The sequence below is a fragment of the Mustela putorius genome, unplaced genomic scaffold, assembly GCF_011764305.1.
Source record: "Mustela putorius furo isolate JIRA1106 unplaced genomic scaffold, ASM1176430v1.1 tig00000095_pilon_pilon_pilon, whole genome shotgun sequence".
In the NCBI taxonomy this organism is placed as follows: domain Eukaryota; kingdom Metazoa; phylum Chordata; class Mammalia; order Carnivora; family Mustelidae; genus Mustela; species Mustela putorius.
In genome coordinates, this window is record NW_025421280.1 from 29746036 (window position 1) to 29763316 (window position 17281).

Genomic DNA, 17281 nt, shown 5'->3' on the forward strand with positions numbered 1-17281 from the left:
AGATGGGATTGGGAGGGAGACAAACCATAAGTGACTCTTAATCTCACAAAACAAACTGAGGGTTGCTGGGGGGAGGGGGTTTGGGAGAAGGGGGTGGGATTATGGACATTGGGGAGGGTATGTGCTTTGGTGAGTGCTGTGAAGTGTGTAAACCTGGTGATTCACAGACCTGTACCCCTGGGGATAAAAATATATGTTTATAAAAAAAAATGGCCACAGCCAAACCTCTGGCCCAGAGCAGAAGAATTTGTCTGTTTAATAAACCCTCTTGGATAAATGGTCTCCACTTCTGTATATGCCAGAAACTGTAGCTTCCTATATTGCATGCCCACAGCAATTGTCTCAGAGGTAGTGCCAGGGGTCCAGGAGTGTCACTGCCCTTTTTGATTCTAGAACATGAGTGGCCATGGGCTCGTGTGTGACCCTGACGCTCCTAGATCATGTCTGAGCACTGCTCTAAAGCCCCTTCCTGTTGTTACCACTCTGTTTTTGATGGTTGCAGTTTCAGGTATCAGATTTTTTTCAGGTTGCTCAAGAAAAGAGACATTGTCAACTTGCCAGGCTTGTGTTTTATGGCAATCCAACTGAGAGTCCCCTCTCACTGACCATAACCAGCTTCCTCATTCCACGTCTTGGGCCCTCTACCAGTTCAGGAAACCCTTTTGCTCTGTGGTTTTTCATATCCTGAAAGCATGATAAATTCTGTTTTTTTATTTCCTTTCAGAGAGGGATGTCTCTCACTAGATCAGATTTCTAAGACTTCCAAATTCGTGTTATCACCTTCCAAATTCGTGTATATCACTTTCCAGGAGTCAGCTAATGGAGGGTCCCTTACTCTTCTTTTTATCATCTGGTATTTCCCCACAGATCCAGGCCTCTGCATGTTCTACCTTGCAAAAAGCAGTCGCTTTTCTGCTTGTAGAGATCCAGATATATATTCTTACATCTCAGGCTGATTTTGTAGGTGTTCCCAATTTTTTGATAGATATCCAGCTGAATTCAGGGGACCAGTTGAAATGGGGTCCCCTACTTCTCTGCCATCTTGCCTCCCTCTCTTAACTTCCTGGAATTTAAATAAGAAGTTAGAGGGGAAAAAAAGTCCTTACAATCTGATGATGGAGAAGGAATATATCAACTTTTAACCTGTATTAAGACAAAACAAATCAAATCCCCCCAAGTGCCCAAAATACTAATCAACTAAACTCCTAATTGATTGGTGAAAATAATTATGAATCAAAGGATTGTTTTACCTATGATTTTATAGGAAAGGAACACCATTTTACTTGTTGGAGAAAGAAGAGCAATTTTCTGGAGCTATCAGGAGTTGTGCTCCTACCACAAGTCAATGTTTCGGAGCTCCAAGGGACATAGTCAAGACAAGTTCCTCAGTCTTAGATCTGGAAAAAAAACTTTCACTCAGAGTTGTAGAAAGCCTCAATGTTAAAGCTGTGGAAGCTAGGAAAGTTCATGAAGAAGTAATAAAGTCTGGATGCACCTGAATTCTAACCTGGTCTTTTGGGAACAGAGAATCTACAGGAAAAAGTTCCCATGGGGAGATGTGTTCATGGGTTGGAGTAATATTAGAAAAAGTGTCTAATGAAGAAGGATAGGGAACAGAAACAGCAAACCTAAGGAGCTTTAAATATCTCCTCTGCTTCAGCCCCTAGGCATGTTCAACCTTGAGCTGAAGGAGACATGATTTTTGTGTTTGGATTCCTAAGTCTGCTGGGGGCCCATGATTCACTCTTTCCTGCTGTCCTGTTTGGGAACAGAGCTTCAGTCTCCATCATTAACAATCCAGTGAGAAATTCAGACCTCCACGTGGAGACCTTTCTCTCAGAGACCCCATCCTGGTGAGTCTCAGAGCTCAGCAAGTATTTCAGGGAAGATTCAGAGAGAATGGAAGCAGAAAGCTCTTAATTGAGGCCTCCTGACAGCCTATCTATCCTATACCGGAGTCAAGTGATCATTGTGTTTGTTGGTGTCATGAATTCATTCATTTCTAGTCAATTTATTTAAAACGTTAAAAAGGAAATGTCTCTGAAATTGACAATACAAAGATTACTGTAGATAACTAAGTGGTGAGAATAAAAGTACAGTTTTATGTGACTAAACGAATGGAGGGTATTCTTTCTAGGAAACCGTGAATGCCTCCAGGGAGATTTGCAATAAGGGGGAATATGAAAATAGACTTTTAGGGATGGAATTGGGTGCAGAGCAGTGAGGGCATTTACAAAATATTTTCATGGGGGTGTCTGGGTGGTTCAGTCAGTAAACATCTTTTTCTTTTTTTAAAAGATTTTATTTATTTATTTGACAGACAGACAGACAGACACACACACACACACAGAGGGAACACAAGCAGAGGGAGTGGGAGAGGGAGAAGGATGCTGCCTGTAGAGCAGGGAGCCTGAGGCAGGGCTCGATCCCAGGAGCCTGGGATCATGACCTGAGCGAAAGGAAGATGCTTAACCAACTGAGACACCTAAGTGACCTTCAGTCAGTAAACATCCTACTCTTGGTTTCAGATCAGGTCATGATCTTAAGGTTCCAGGGATCAAGTCCAGCACTGGTCCATGCTCAATGGGGAGTCTGCTTGAGATTCTCTGTCTACCTATCCCTCCACAACCTCCCCCCACCCCGGCTTGCACGTTTTCTCTCTCTAATAAAAAAACAAGATGGGATTGGGAGGGAGACAAACCTTAAGTGACTCTTAATCTCACAAAACAAACTGAGGGTTGCTGGGGGGAGGGGGTTTGGGAGAAGGGGGTGGGATTATGGACATTGGGGAGGGTATGTGCTTTGGTGAGTGCTGTGAAGTGTGTAAACCTGGTGATTCACAGACCTGTACCCCTGGGGATAAAAATATATGTTTATAAAAAATAAAAAATTAATAATTAAAAAAAAACCCCACAAACAGGTTGGGGCGCCTGGGTGGCTCAGTTGGTTAGGTGTCTGCCTTCAGCTCAGGTCATTGTCCCGGAATCCTGGGATAGAGCCCTGCACTGGGGGGGTGTCCCTGCTCAGCAGGGAGCCTCCTTCTCCCTTTCCTTCTGCCTTCAGCTCCCACTGCTTATGTGCTTTCTCTCTCTCTCTGTCAAATAAACAAATAAATAAAAATCTCAAAAAAGAAAAAAATATAAAACACAATCAGGCATATGCAAAAGGGCTTTATTTTGTACTTATTTCATTACCTGGAGGTGGAATATATTTTGGGTTTTATTAGCTATTTATTTCTCTATGGCAAATTGTCTGTGCAGGTTCTTTGTTCTATATACTGGGGTCTGAGCATTCTTATTCTTGTTTTTGTTTGTGTGTTGTTCTTGCTGAATCGTTTTTTCCCTTCTTTTTGATTGCACTCTTCCAACCAAATAATTAGAAATGTTTAAGCCAAGTTTGTTATTTGCAGTTTAATTCTTGTATGCATATAGAGATGTATTTGTTGGGTAGTGTGAGAGTTTATAAATTTTAAGCAGTCAAATCTATTATATATTTTGTACCCCCACACAATACTTTTATGTGTGTTGTTATAATAAATGGCTTTTTATATGCATTGCTGTCTAATTTCACATCTGTGCTTCCTTACTGCTACTTTTTAACTTTTATTAGATCTTTTTTTTCTAAACTAGCAATCATCTGCTATCCTGCATTCAATTTATTTTTTTTCACAGGCATGTTTGATTTCACTTGTGTTTACATAGGATGACATTATAATTTTAGATACTGCTATCTGCATATTTTTAAGATCATTAATAATTATAACGTGTAAATTACATTTTTCTTTTTTTTTTCCAGCTTTGCCTATTCCATTTTGAGATAGAGACCTGTGTTAATGGGATTGCATTGAATGTGCATTCAAAATGCATTGCTCTGGGTAGCATAGACATTTTCACAATAGTTATTCCTCCAACCCATGTGTTGGAATATTTTTACACTTCTTTATGTCTTCCTAAATTTCTTTCATAAGTGTTCTGTGGTTTTGAGAGTACTGATATTTTACCTATTTGGTTAGGTTTATTCCTAGGTATCTTATGGTTTTTGGTGCTGTCTTAAATGGAATCAATTCCTTAATTTCTCTTTCTTCAGTCACATTGTTAGTGGTTAGAAATGCAACTGATCCCTGCGCACTGATTTTATATCTTGCCATGTTGCTGAATTGCTGTATGAGTTCTAGCAATTTTGGAGTGGGGTCTTTTGTGTTTTCTGCATAAAGTATCATGTCATCTGAGAAGAGTGAGAGTTTCACTTCTTTGCCAATTTGAATACATTTTATTTCTTTTTGTTGTCTGATTGCTGAGGCTAGAACTTCTCATACTATTTTGGACAATAGTGTTGAGAGTGGGTATCTCTATCTTGTTTCTGACTTAAAGGAAAAGCTTTCAGTCTTCCCCATTGAGAATAATATTTCCTGTGGGATTTTCATAGATGGCTTTTATGATATAAAGGTATGTTCCCTCCATCCCTACACTGTGAAGAGGTTTAATCAAGAAGGGATGTTATATTTTTTCAAATACATTTTCTTAATCAATTGCGAAAATCATGTTTCCATTCTTTCTTTTTTTTTTTTCTTCATTTTAAAGAGTTTTATTTCACGATGTTAATATTCAGGACACTTCAGGGCACCTTAACTTCTAATCAGATTTTTGGTAACTGGTTTTAAAGTGTTACTTGAGTATTTTTCTCATACTGGATTTCAGTCAAAAGTACTACTTAGTGATTGTTTAAGAAATGTTAATTTGATTAAACAGTTTATCCTTAATAACCTGAGATATCAATCCATGGATAGCTTCTATGGTAGTTTTGCAGCTGTCTCTTGTAGCTTTGGCAAGTTTGTCTTCTGACTTTCTGTTATGTGTTTCTAAACCCAACATGAAACTCCCTCATCCCAGCTGAGCTTCTGACTGTTCTAATTTTTCAGACAAATCAAAGACCTGACCAGTGGTATAGTCTGCATAAGTAAGCAAACTAGAGGAACTCAGCATATTCACCCAGTATTTATTCCACAAAAGCTCAAGCAATTTGCAATCCAATGAGGATTTGAAATATGAGATTTCTAAGGCATAATATTGTTCGCAATGTACACCAAAGTCTTCAATTTTATTAAGTGGCATAGTCTGGTACTCAGAAGGTCCTTCATCAGGGGGTTTGTAGCCCTTTGGGTATGTCCTACAGGCTCCAAGATTCACTTTCCCTGCATATATTGTTCTTGTTGGGTCGTTTACTACTGCTACAAATGGTTCCTGGAACTGCTGATTGAGCATCTGAGTACTAACATCAATCCCAGAAAGCCAGCAGCTATAGCCAGGATGGCTGTGATACCAGCCAATCGCATTTTCAAGGCGGCCAACCTTTTTGGCGTTTTCTATATATGCAGCCATGTACTCATATGCAGCAGCCTGAGCATTTATTCGGGTTTCAGTGCCCTCCACCGGCAAAGCAAAACTGTTCATAATGATCATGGTTTCACTGTCCACCTTTCACCCAAGCCCATGTCCACCGTCCCCCAAGGCCCATCACTTCTAATTTGCCTCCCGATCTGGCATACATCACCATTTTCAGTAGAGCCAATGCTGAGATTTTTGCAGTACTTAAAGTAATGGTGGTCCTTAGTCCAGGGTTTCCACGCCAGTATTTCTTGCTGTTGTTTCTTGTCGTATTTGTAGATTTCATCGATACTCTGGGCTTCCTGCATGTTGTTGGCCAATTCCCAGGTTTTCTGAACCATACCACTCCCCGACGCTGCCAGTGCCGATGAATCGGAGAAGTTGTCACCTCCACAACCGAGCCACAACTTTACCTCACTAGGTTCTCAGGTGTGGGCTTCTGACCCTTCCCACCACAGGTACAAACTCGTACTAGTCTCTTGAGGCAGCCATGCCATTCTTTCTTTTATTAATGTGATGTATCATGTTGATTGATTTGGAAATGTTGAACCACCCTTGCAGTTCAGAAATAAATCAAACTTTTTTCCTGATGAATAATCCTTTTTACATACCATTGGATCCTACTGGCTAGTATCTTGTTAAGCATTTTGTCATCCATTGGTCTATAATTCTCCTTTACTATGAGGTCTTTGGTTTTGGGATCAAGGTAATGTTGGCCTCGTAGAACAAGTTTGGAAATTTTCCTTTCATTTCCATTTTTTGAAACAGCTTTAGAAGAATAGGTATCATTTATTCTTTAAATGTTTGGTAGAATTCCCTTGGGAAGCTATCTGGCCTTGATTTCATGTTTGCCATGAGATTTTTGATTATTGCTTCAATTTCCCTTCTGGTTATTGGGTCTGTTGAGGTTCTCTATTTCTTTGTGTTTTAGTTTAGGTAGTTTATAAGTCCTAGGAATGCATCAATTTCTTCCAGATTATCTGATTTATTGACATATAGTTGCCTATAATATTTTCTTAAAGTTGTTTGTATTTCCTTGGTGTTGGCTGTGATCCTCTCTCATTCATGATTTTGTTTGTTTGGGTCGTTTCTCTTCTTTTTGATAAGTATGGTTAGGGGTTTATCTATTTTATTGATTCTTTCATAGAACCATCTCTTAGTTTTATTGATCTGTTCTACTTTTTTTTTGTTTCTATTTAAGTGATTTCTGCTCTAATCATTATTTCTCTTCTCCTCCTTGGTTTAGGCTTAATTATCTATTTTTTTTCCATCTCCTTTAGGTATATGGTGTGCTTGTGTATTTGAGATGTTTCTAATTTTTTTTGGAGAAAGGCTGGTATTGCATTGTATTTATTTCTTTTTTTTTTAAATTTTTAAATTTATTTTTTAAATTTCTTTTCAGTGTACCAGAATTCATTGTTTGTGTACGACACCCATTGTTCCATGCAATAGGTGTCCTCCATAATACCCACCACCAGGCGCACCCAAACTCCCACCCCCCTGCCCCTTCAAAACCCTCAGATTGCTTTTCAGAGTCCATAGTCTCTCATGATTCACCTCCCCTTCCAATTTCCCCCAGCTCCCTTCTCTCCATCTCCCCATGTCCTCCGTGTTATTTCTTATGCTTCACAAATAAGTGAAACCATATAATTGACTCTCCCTGCTTGACTTATTTCACGCAGCATAATCTCTTCCAGTCCCGTCCATGTTGATACAAAAGTTGGGTATTCATCATTTCTGATGGAGGCATAATACTCCCTAGTGTGTGTGGAACACATCTTCCTTATCCATTCATCCGTTGAAGGGCATCTTGGTTCTTTCCACAGTTTGGCAACTGTGGCCATTGCTGCTATGAACATTAGGGTACAGATGGTTCTTCTTTTCAGTACATCTGTGCATTGTACTTCTTAGAACTGTCTCTGCTGTATTTCAAAGGTTTTGAACATTTGTTTTTATTTTTATTTACTTCCATGAATTTTTAAAAATTCTTTAATTTTCTGGTTGACCCATTTGTTCTTCATATTGGTCTTTAACCTTCAAATGTTTGAGTTCCTTCCACATTTCCTCTTGTGATTGATTTCTAGTTTCAAAGCATTGTCCTATGTGAATATGGAGGGAATAATATCAGTCTTTTGGTGTCAATTGAGATACAATTCATGACCTAGCATGTGATCCATTCTGGAGAATATACCACGTGCATTTGAGAAGAATGTGTATTCTCGTGCTTTTGGATGGAATGTTCTGCATGTATCTGTGAAATCCATCTGGTCCAGTGTGTCATTCAAAGCCCTAGTTTCCTTGTAAATCTTGTAAATAATCTTATATTATTTCTCCATTACTGTGAATGGGGTGTTGAAGTCACCTACTATTCTTTTATTATTCTCAATGTGTTTCCTTTATTTGGTTATTAACTGGTTTGTATAATTTGCTGCTCCCAGTTTAGAAGCATAAATATTTATAATTGTTAGATCTTATTGTTGGATATGCCTTTCAAGTATGATATAGTGTCCCTATTCATTGCTTCATAGAGTCTCTGGTTTAAAATCCAATTTGTCTAATATAAGGATTGCTATCCCAGCTTTCTTTTGAGGTCAATTAACATGATAAATTGTTCTCCACCCCCTTGCTTTCAATATGGATGTGTCTTTAGGTCTCAAATGCTTCTCTTGTAGACAGCATATGGATGAGTCTTGCTTTTTTATCGAATCTGATACCATTTGATTGGAGCACTTAGCCCATTTACATTCAGAGTAATTATTGAAAGACAAGAATAAGTGCCCTTGTGTTACCTGGAAAGGCTTTGTTTCTGTATACTGTCTCTGTTTCTTTCTTGTTTATGTCACTTTTGTGCTCTCCCTTCACTAACAGGATCTCCTTTAATATTTCTTTCAGGGTTCAATTAGAGGTCACATATTCTTCAAGATTCTGTCTGTCATTCTCTGAGAAAAAAACTGAGGGGTTAAAAGGGAGGGGAGTGAAGGGATGAATAAGTCTGGTCGTGGGTATTAAGGAGGGCATGTATTGCATGTAGTACTGGGTGAGGTATATAAACAATGAATTTTGGAATACTGGGAAAAAAAAGATTCTGTCTGTCCTGGAAGCTCTTTATCTCTCCTTGCATTCTGAATGACAGCCTTCCTGGAGAAAGAATTCATTGTTACATGTTTTTCTCATTTAATACCCTGAATATATCAGGCCAGACCTTTTTGGCCTTCCAGGTCTCTCTGGATAGGTCTGTTCCCAGTCTAATATTTCTACCCCTGTTGGTTAAGAACCTCTGTCTTGAGCTGCTTTCAGGATTTTCTCTTCATCTATGAAAATTGCAACCTTCACTATTATATGTCAGGGTGTTGATCTTTTTAATTTATCATATTGGGAGAAGCCCTTTCTACCTCTTGGAATTGAATGCCTGTTTCCATCCTTAGATTCCTAAGTTCTCAGCTATGATTTGCTCAAATATAAATTTTGTCCCCATCTCTCCTTTTTCTTCTTCAGAGTCCCATTAACTCTAATATTGTTCCACTTCATGGTATTGCTGTATTCTCACCTCATGCTTCATTAGTTGTTTTTTTTCTCTTCCCCTCAGCCTCCTTCATTTCTATCTCATCATCTTTTTTATTTATTTCTTTTCAGCGTAACAGTATTCATTGTTTTTGCACCACAAAGTGCTCCATGCAATACATGCCCTTCCTAACACCCACCACCGGGTTTCCCCAAACTCCCACCCCCTGTCCCTTCAAAACCCTCAGATTGTTTTTCAGAGTCCATAGTCTCTCATGGTTCACCTCCCCTTCCAATTTACCCTAACTCCCTTCTCCTCACCATTTTCCCTTGTCCTCCATGCTATTTGTTATGCTCCACAAATAAGTGAAACCATATGATAGTTGACTCTCTCTGCTTGACTTATTTCGCTCAGCATAATCTCTTCCAGTCCCTTCCATGTTGCTACAAAAGTTGGATATTTGTCCTTTCTGATGGAGGCATAATACTCCAGAGTGTATATGGACCACATCTTCCTTATCCATTCATCCGTTGAAGGGCATCTTGGTTCTTTCCACAGTTTGGTGACTGTGGCCATTGATGCTATAAACATTGGGGGTACAGATGGCCCTTCTTTTCACTACATCTGTATCTTTGGGGTAAGTACCCGGTAGTGCAATTTCAGGGTCATAGGGAAGCTCCATTTTTAATTTGTTGAGGAATCTCCACACTGTTCAACAAAGAGGCTGCACCAACTTGCATTCCCAAAAACAGTGTAAGAGGTTTCCCTTTTCTCCACATCCTCTCCAACACATGTTGTTTCCTGTCTTGCTAATTTTGGCCATTCTAACTGGTATACGGTGGTATTTCAATGTGTTTTTTTCTTAATCTTTTTAAAAATTAATTCATTTATTTTCAGCATAACAGTATTCATTATTTTTTCACCACACCCAGTGCTCCATACAATCTGTGCCCTCTATAATACCCACCACTTGGTACCCCGACCTCCCACCCCCTGCCCCTTCAAAATCCTCTGATTGGTTTTCATGGTCCATAGTCTCTCATGGTTCACCTCCCTTTCCAATTTCCCCCAACTCCCTTCTCCTCTCTATCTCCCCATGTTCTCCATGCTATTTGTTATGCTCCACAAATAAGAGAAACCATATGATAATTGACTCTCTCTGCTTGACTTATTTCACTCAGCATAATCTCTTCCAGTCCCGTCCATGTTGCTACAAAAGTTGGGTATTCACCCTTTCTGATGGAAGCATAATACTCCATAGTGTATATGGACCACAGCTTCCTTATCCATTCATCTGTTGAAGGGCATCTTGGTTCTTTCCACAGTTTGGCGACCGTGGCCATTGCTACTATAAACATTGGGGGTACAGATGGCTCTTCTTTTTACTACATCTGTATCTTTGGGTTAAATACCCAGTAGTGCAATTGCAAGGTCATAGGGAAGTTCTATTTTTAATTTCTTGAGGAATCTCCACACTGTTCTCCAAAGAGGCTGCACCAACTTGTATTCCCACCAACAGTGTAAGTAAGAGGGTTCCCCTTTCTCTACATCCCCTCCAACACATGTTGTTTCCTGTCTTGCTAATTTTGGGCATTCTAACTGGTGTAAGGTGATATCTCAATGTGGTTTTAATTTGAATCTCCCTGAGGGCTAGTGATGATGAACACATTCTTATTCAGAGATGGCATGCAGGTTCCTGAGAGGAGATAGGTTCTACACCCCCCCCCCCAAATGTATATGGATATTCACTTTTGAATGTAAAATAAAAATTGCATAATTTAAATGATATTTGTAATGTTCATTATTGAGAAAATCAGTGTTGTTATTTTTTACTCCATGGTAGTCACCTCCACCACATGGAACCGGGAAATGATACACAAATTTCAGGATTTCTTCTTCTGGGCTTATCAGAAGATCCAGAACTGCAGCCTCTCATATTTGGACTTTTCCTTTCCATGTACATGATCACTGTGTTTGGAAACCTGCTCATCATCCTGGCTGTCAGGTCAGACTCCCACCTCCACACCCCCATGTACTTCTTCCTCGCCAACCTGTCCTTTGTAGACATCTGTTTCACCTCCACTACAGTCCCTAAGATGCTGCAGAACATCCAGACTCAGAGCCAAGTCATAACCTATAGAGGCTGTGTCGCTCAGATATACTTTTTCCTACTCTTCACTGGATTGGATGATTTTCTCCTGACTGTGATGGCCTATGACCGGTTTGTGGCCATCTGTCACCCCCTGCACTACACAGTCATTATGAAACCCACCTACTGTGTACTGCTGGTTCTGGTGTCTTGGATGATGAGTGCCCTGAATTCCTTATTACAAAGTTTAATGGTGTTGTGGTTGTCTTTCTGCAGAGAGGTGGAAGTCTCCCACTTTTTCTGTGAGATCAATCAGGTAGTCCGAATTGCCTGTTCCAGCACCTTACTTAATGACATGATGATGTATTTTGCTGCTGTGCTGCTGGCTGGTGGTCCCCTCGCTGGGATTATTTACTCTTATTCTAAGATCATTTCCTCCATACTTCGTATCTCATCAGCTCAAGGCAAGTATAAAGCATTTTCCACCTGTGCATCTCACCTTTCAGTTGTTTCCTTATTTTATTGTACACTCTTAGGAGTGTACCTTAGTTCTGCTTCTCCCCAGAGCTCCAACTCAAGTGCAGTAGCCTCGGTGATGTACACAGTGGTCACACCCATGCTGAACCCCTTCATCTACAGCCTGAGAAACAAGGACATAAGGAGGGCTCTGAAAAGCATTTTTGGGGTTCCTGTGATGTAAGAACCAATCATCCTGGAGCTGAAGAAGTGCCCATGATTGCAAGGCTCACAGAGCCAGAGTGAGGACCTTCTATTCTTTGACCAGAGTGGAGAAATAGAATTGCTCCTTCTATTCATTTCTTGGAATTTCCATTAGTTTGAATTCAACTTTTTCACACATTTAAGTAACACACTTTATTAGTCCTCTGCTTAATATGATTTTTTCATACATTCCAGTGGTGTTCCAACCTTGGATCACAAATGCCTAGAAATTTCTGCATCTTTCAAGGAGCAAGTTGGATTTCTTCAAACAAATTTCATTTCAAATGACTTATATCATGCCACATAAATTTTCTCTAGATTTCCCAAAAGAATAATCATGAGTTCTATTCCTCATATAGAAAACACTACTTTGGCCACTAAGTTCTTCACATGACTTTATTGTAGAGAAGAATATAAAACCACAGTTCTCCTTAGACTCTGTCAATCTTTATATATATATGCCTTCACACCTCTTCCTGATAATGTGGTCCCTAACATTGTTCTGTTTAAGTCTCAGGATCCCGACAGGGATGCTTAGGCTAGGAAAGCCCAGGCACTGCCCTGCATCCGTCTGCTTGTGGAAATTCCCACAAATGCATCCCTGACCAGAGTCTCTGCTGTAGCAACACCAGTCCTTGGGTTCTTAATGTGATTGTAATATACACTTCAGCAAAACCCATTGGAGAAGTCTAACAAAACCAGGTTTATTACAGCTCCTGGAGGGCAGAGGCAGAAAGGTCTGGGAGGCAGAGATTCATTGCAGGAGAAAGAAAGAAATTAGGGGGTCCATGAATGGCTAGAGATCCCTAGGTTTTCTCTTTTTTGACCAGTTTAAAACATAAGAGTGAAATTTTGGTACAGAAATGCAAAGGTGGATCATTCATGTTTCAGTTTCCAGGTTACCCAGGGCTTTCTGAAGAGGTACCTAATGGCTGAGGTAGTCTGAGTGCTTACCTGATGATAGTCACACACCTGACAATATGTTTATTCAACATGGTTGTTCTTGAAATGGATGGGTCATAAATCAAAAGCTTAATATCAGGCACATTCTCTACAAACATGCTGCCGTTCTTCTTCTTCTTCTTCTTTTTTTTTTAAATTTCTTTTCAGTGTAACAGTATTCATTGTTTTTGCACCACACCCAGTGCTCCATGCAATCCATGCCCTCTTAAAACATACAACCTGGCTTCCCCAACCTCCCACCCCTGCAACTTCAAAACCCTCAGGTTGTTTTTCAGAGTCCATAGTCTCTCATGGCTCATCTCCACCTCCAATTTCCCCCAACTCCCTTCTCCTCCCCATCTCCCCATGTCTTCCATGTTATTTGTTATGTTCCACAAATAAGTGAAACCATATGATAATTAACTCTCTCTGCTTGACTGATTTCACTCAGCATGATCTCTTCCAGTCCCGTCCATGTTGCTACAAAAGCTGGGTATTCACCCTTTCTGATGGAGGCACAATATTCCATAGTGTATATGGACCACATCTTCCTTATCCATTCGTCCATTGAAGGGCATCTTGGTTCTTTCCAAGTTTGGCGACCATGGCCATTGCTGCTATGAACATTGGGGAACAGATGGCTCTTCTTTTCACTTCATCTGTATCTTTGGGGTAAATACCCAGTAGTGCAATGGCAGGGTCATAGGGAAGCTCTGTTTTTAATTTCTTGAGGAATCTTCACACTAACTCCCAAGTGGCTGCACCAACTTGCATTCCCACCAACAGTGTAAGAGGGTTCCCCTTTGTTCACATCCTCTCCAACACATGTTGTTTCCTGTCTTGCTAATTTTGGGCATTCTAACTGATGTAAGGTGGTATCTCAATGTGTGTTTTTTTTTTAAATTTATTTTTTATTTATTTTCAGCATAACAGTATTCATTATTTTTGCACCACACCCAGTGCTCCATGCAATCTGTGCCCTCTATAATACCCAACACCTGGTACCCCGATCTCTCACCCCCACTCCTTCAAAACCCTCAGATTGTTTTTCAGAGTCCATAGTCTCTCATGCTTCACCTCTCCTTCCAATTTCTCGCAACTCCCTTCTCCTCTCAAACTCCCCAGTCCTCCATGCTATTTGTTATGATCCACAAATGTGGTTTTAATTTGAATCTCCCTGATGGCTAGTGATGATGAACATGTTTTCATCTGTCTAAAGCCATTTGTATGTCTTGATTGGAGAAGTATCTGTTCATGTCTTCTGCCCATTTTTTTGATATGATTATCTGTTTTGTGTGTGTTGAGTTTGAGAAGTTCTCTATAGATCCTGGATATCAATCTTTTGTCTGTACTGTCATTTGCAAATATCTTCTCCCATTCTGTGGGTTGCCTCTTTGTTTTGTTGACTGTTTCCTTGGCTGTGAAGAAGCTTTTGATCTTGGTGAAGTTCCAAAAGTTCATTTTCACTTTTGTTTCCTTTGCCATGATCCAAGCATTTTTAAGCAAGGTGGTCTTTAGCTTCCAGGTGTTTGAGCTCCTTCTGAACTTTTCCTTGTGATTGAGCTCCAGTGTCAAAGCACTGTTATCTGAGAATATGCAGGGATTAATCTCAGTTTTTTGGTATCAGTGAGTCCTGATTTGTGACCCAGTATGTGGTCTATTTTGGAGAAGGTTCCATGTGTACTTGAGAAGAATGAGTATTCTGTTGTTTTAGGGTGGAATGTTCTGTATATATCTATGAGGTCCATCTGGTCCAGTGTGTCATTCAATGCTTTTGTTTCTTTATTGATTTTCTGCTTTGATGATCTATCTATTTCTGAGAGAGGTGTGTTAAGATCTCCTACAATTAGTGTATTCATATCAATATGACTCTATCTTGATTAACAGTTTTCTTATGTAATTGGCTGCTCCCATATTGGGACATAGATATTTACAATTGTTAGATCATCTTGGTGGATAGTTTTTTTAAGGATTATGTAGTGGCCTTATGTATCTCTGACTACAGTCTTTCGTTTAAAATCTAATTTATCTGATCCTCATCTATGTTTGGAGGACGCTTGTGATTACTTTTGTCCTACCTGGACAGCCATACCTCATCTTTTTTCTTAATGGCAGCTGAATAGCAACTCTGTTCAATCTATTACTTTGATCCTTCCTTGGTATAAAAAATAACACATTAAAGGTACTAGGGATAGCTCTATTTTGAACTTTTTGAGGAAGCTCCATATATATATATTTTTTTTCCTAAGTGGCTGCACTAACGTGCATTCACACCATTGATGATAGAGGGTTCTTTCACACATCCTCAACACCTATTGTTTCATGAGCTGTTACTTTTAGCCATTCTGGCAGGTATGAGGTGGTATCTCTTTGTGGTTTTGATTTATATTTCCCTGACAGCTAGTGATTTTGAACATCTTTTCATGTTTTGTTAGCCATTTGTTTGTGTTCTTTGGGGAAATGTTTGTTTATGTCTTCTGCCCATTCCTGACTGGGATTTTCTTTTCTTTTCTTTTTTTTTTTTTTTTTTGTATGTTCAGTTTAAAAAGTTCTTTATCTTGGAAACTTGTCCTTTATTTGATATGTTATATGCAAATATCTTCTCCCATTCCATAGCTTGCCTTTGAGGTTTAAAAAAAATTTTTTAAAAATTAAATTTATTTTCAGCACAACAGTATTCATTATTTTTTTCACCACACCCAGTGCTCCATGCAATCTGTGCCCTCTATAATACCCACCACCTGGTACCCCAGCTTCCCACCCCCCCTGCCACTTCAAATCCCTAAGATTGTTTTTCAGAGTCCATAGTCTCTCATGATTCACCTCCCCTTCCAATTTTCCCCAACTCCCTTCTCCTCTCTAACTCCCCATGTCCTCCATGCTATTTGTTATGCTCCACAAATAAGTGAAACCATATGATAATTGACTCTCTCTGCTTGACTTATTTCACTCAACATAATCTCTTCCAGTCCCGTCCATGTTGCTACAAAAGTTGGGTATTCGTCCTTTCTGGTGGAGGCATAATACTCCATAGTGTATATGGACCACATTTCCCTTATCCATTCATCCGTTGAAGGGCATCTTGGTTCTTTCCATAGTTTGGTGACCGTGGCCATTGCTGCTATAAACATTGGGGTACAGATGGCCCTTCTTTTCACTCCATCTGTATCTTTGGGGTAAATACCCAGGAGTGCATTTTCAGGGTCGTAGGGAAGTTCTATTTTTAATTTCTTGAGGAATCTCCAAACTGTTCTCCAAAGAGGCTGCACCAACTTGCATTCCCACTGACAGTGTAAGAGGGTTCCCCTTTCTCCACATCCCCTCCAACACATGTTGTTTCCTGTCTTGTTAATTTTGGCCATTCTAACTTGGGTAAGGTGATATCTCAATATGGTTTTAATTTGAATCTCCCCGTGGGCTAGTGATGATGAACATTTTTTTATGTGTTTGATAGCCATTTGTATGTCTTGATTGGAGAAGTGTCTGTTTATATCTTCTGCCCATTTTTTGATATAATTGCCTGTTTTGTGTGTGTTGAGTTTGAGGAGTTCGTGATAGATCCTGGATATCAGTCTTTTGTCTGTACTGTCATTTGCAAATATCTTCTCCCATTCCGTGGGTTGCCTCTTTGGTGTTTTGACTGTTTCCTTTGCTGTGCAGAAGCTTTTGATTTTGATTAAGTCCCAAAAGTTCATCTTTGCTTTTGTTTCCTTTGCCTTTGGAGACATATCTTGAAAGAAGTTGCTGTGGCTGATATTGAAGAGATTACTTCTTATGTTCTCCTCTAGGATTCTGATGGATTCCTGTCTCACGTTGAGGTCTTTTATCCATTTTGAGTTTATCTTGTGTATGGTGTAAGAGAATGGTCGAGTGCATTCTTTTTATTTATTTATTTGTCAGAGAGAGAGAGAGAGAGAGTGCGCGCACAAGCACAGGAAGACAGAGTGGCAGGCAGAGTCAGAGGAAGAAGCAGGCTCTCTCCAGAGCAAGGAGCCTGATGTGGGACTCGATCCCAGGATGCTGGGATCATGACCTGAGCTGAAGGCAGCTGCATAACCAACTGAGCCACCCAGGCGTCCCGCCTTTGAGTTTTGATGACTGTTTCCATTGCCCTGCAGAAGCTTTTTATCTTGATGAAGTCCCAGTAGGTCATTTTTGTTTTTGTCTCTCTTGCCTCCCACTACAAGTCTAATAAGACTTGCCACAGCTGAGGTCAAAGTGGTTGCTTTCTATATTCTCCTCTAGGATTTTGATGGATTCCTGTCTCACATCTAGCTCTTTTATCTATTTTGGGTTTATTTTCATGTATGGTGTCAGAAAGTGGTCGAGTTTCTTCTGCATGTGGCTGTCCAGTTTTCCAAACACCATTTGTTGAAGAGATTGTCTTTTTCCCAATTGGACATTCTTTCTTGCTCTGTCAAAGATAAGTTGAACATATATTCCAGGGTCTGTTTCTGGATCCTCTGTTCTGTTTCATTGATCTATATGTCTGTCTTTGTGCCAGTACCATATTGTCTGGATAGTTACAACTTTATAATACAGCTTGAAGTCCAGAAATGTGATGCTTCCAGCTTTGGTTCTTTTTTTGTTTGTTTGTTTAAATATTTGTGTATTTGAGAGAGAGTGTGTGTGCAAACAAGGGAA

The 17281-nt window shown here is 39.8% G+C and overlaps 1 protein-coding gene and 1 pseudogene across 1 annotated transcript; one reads left to right on the forward strand and one right to left on the reverse strand.

The window, feature by feature from the left end:
* Nucleotides 1-4652: 4652 nt before the first annotated feature.
* On the reverse strand, nt 4653-6042 carry LOC101691985 (annotated as a pseudogene).
* A 4700-nt stretch (nt 6043-10742) lies between these two features.
* LOC101692276 (olfactory receptor 7A17-like) lies at nt 10743-11675 on the forward strand. The gene has a single exon (XM_004761195.3). The coding sequence runs from the start codon at nt 10743-10745 to the stop codon at nt 11673-11675; it is 933 nt and encodes a 310-aa protein (XP_004761252.3).
* The last annotated feature ends 5606 nt before the right edge of the window (nt 11676-17281 follow it).

Excerpts from the sequence above, each read along its gene's own strand:
- LOC101692276 (XM_004761195.3), top strand. The coding sequence starts at position 10,743 with ATGGAACCGGGAAATGATACACAAATTTCAGGATTTCTTCTTCTGGGC.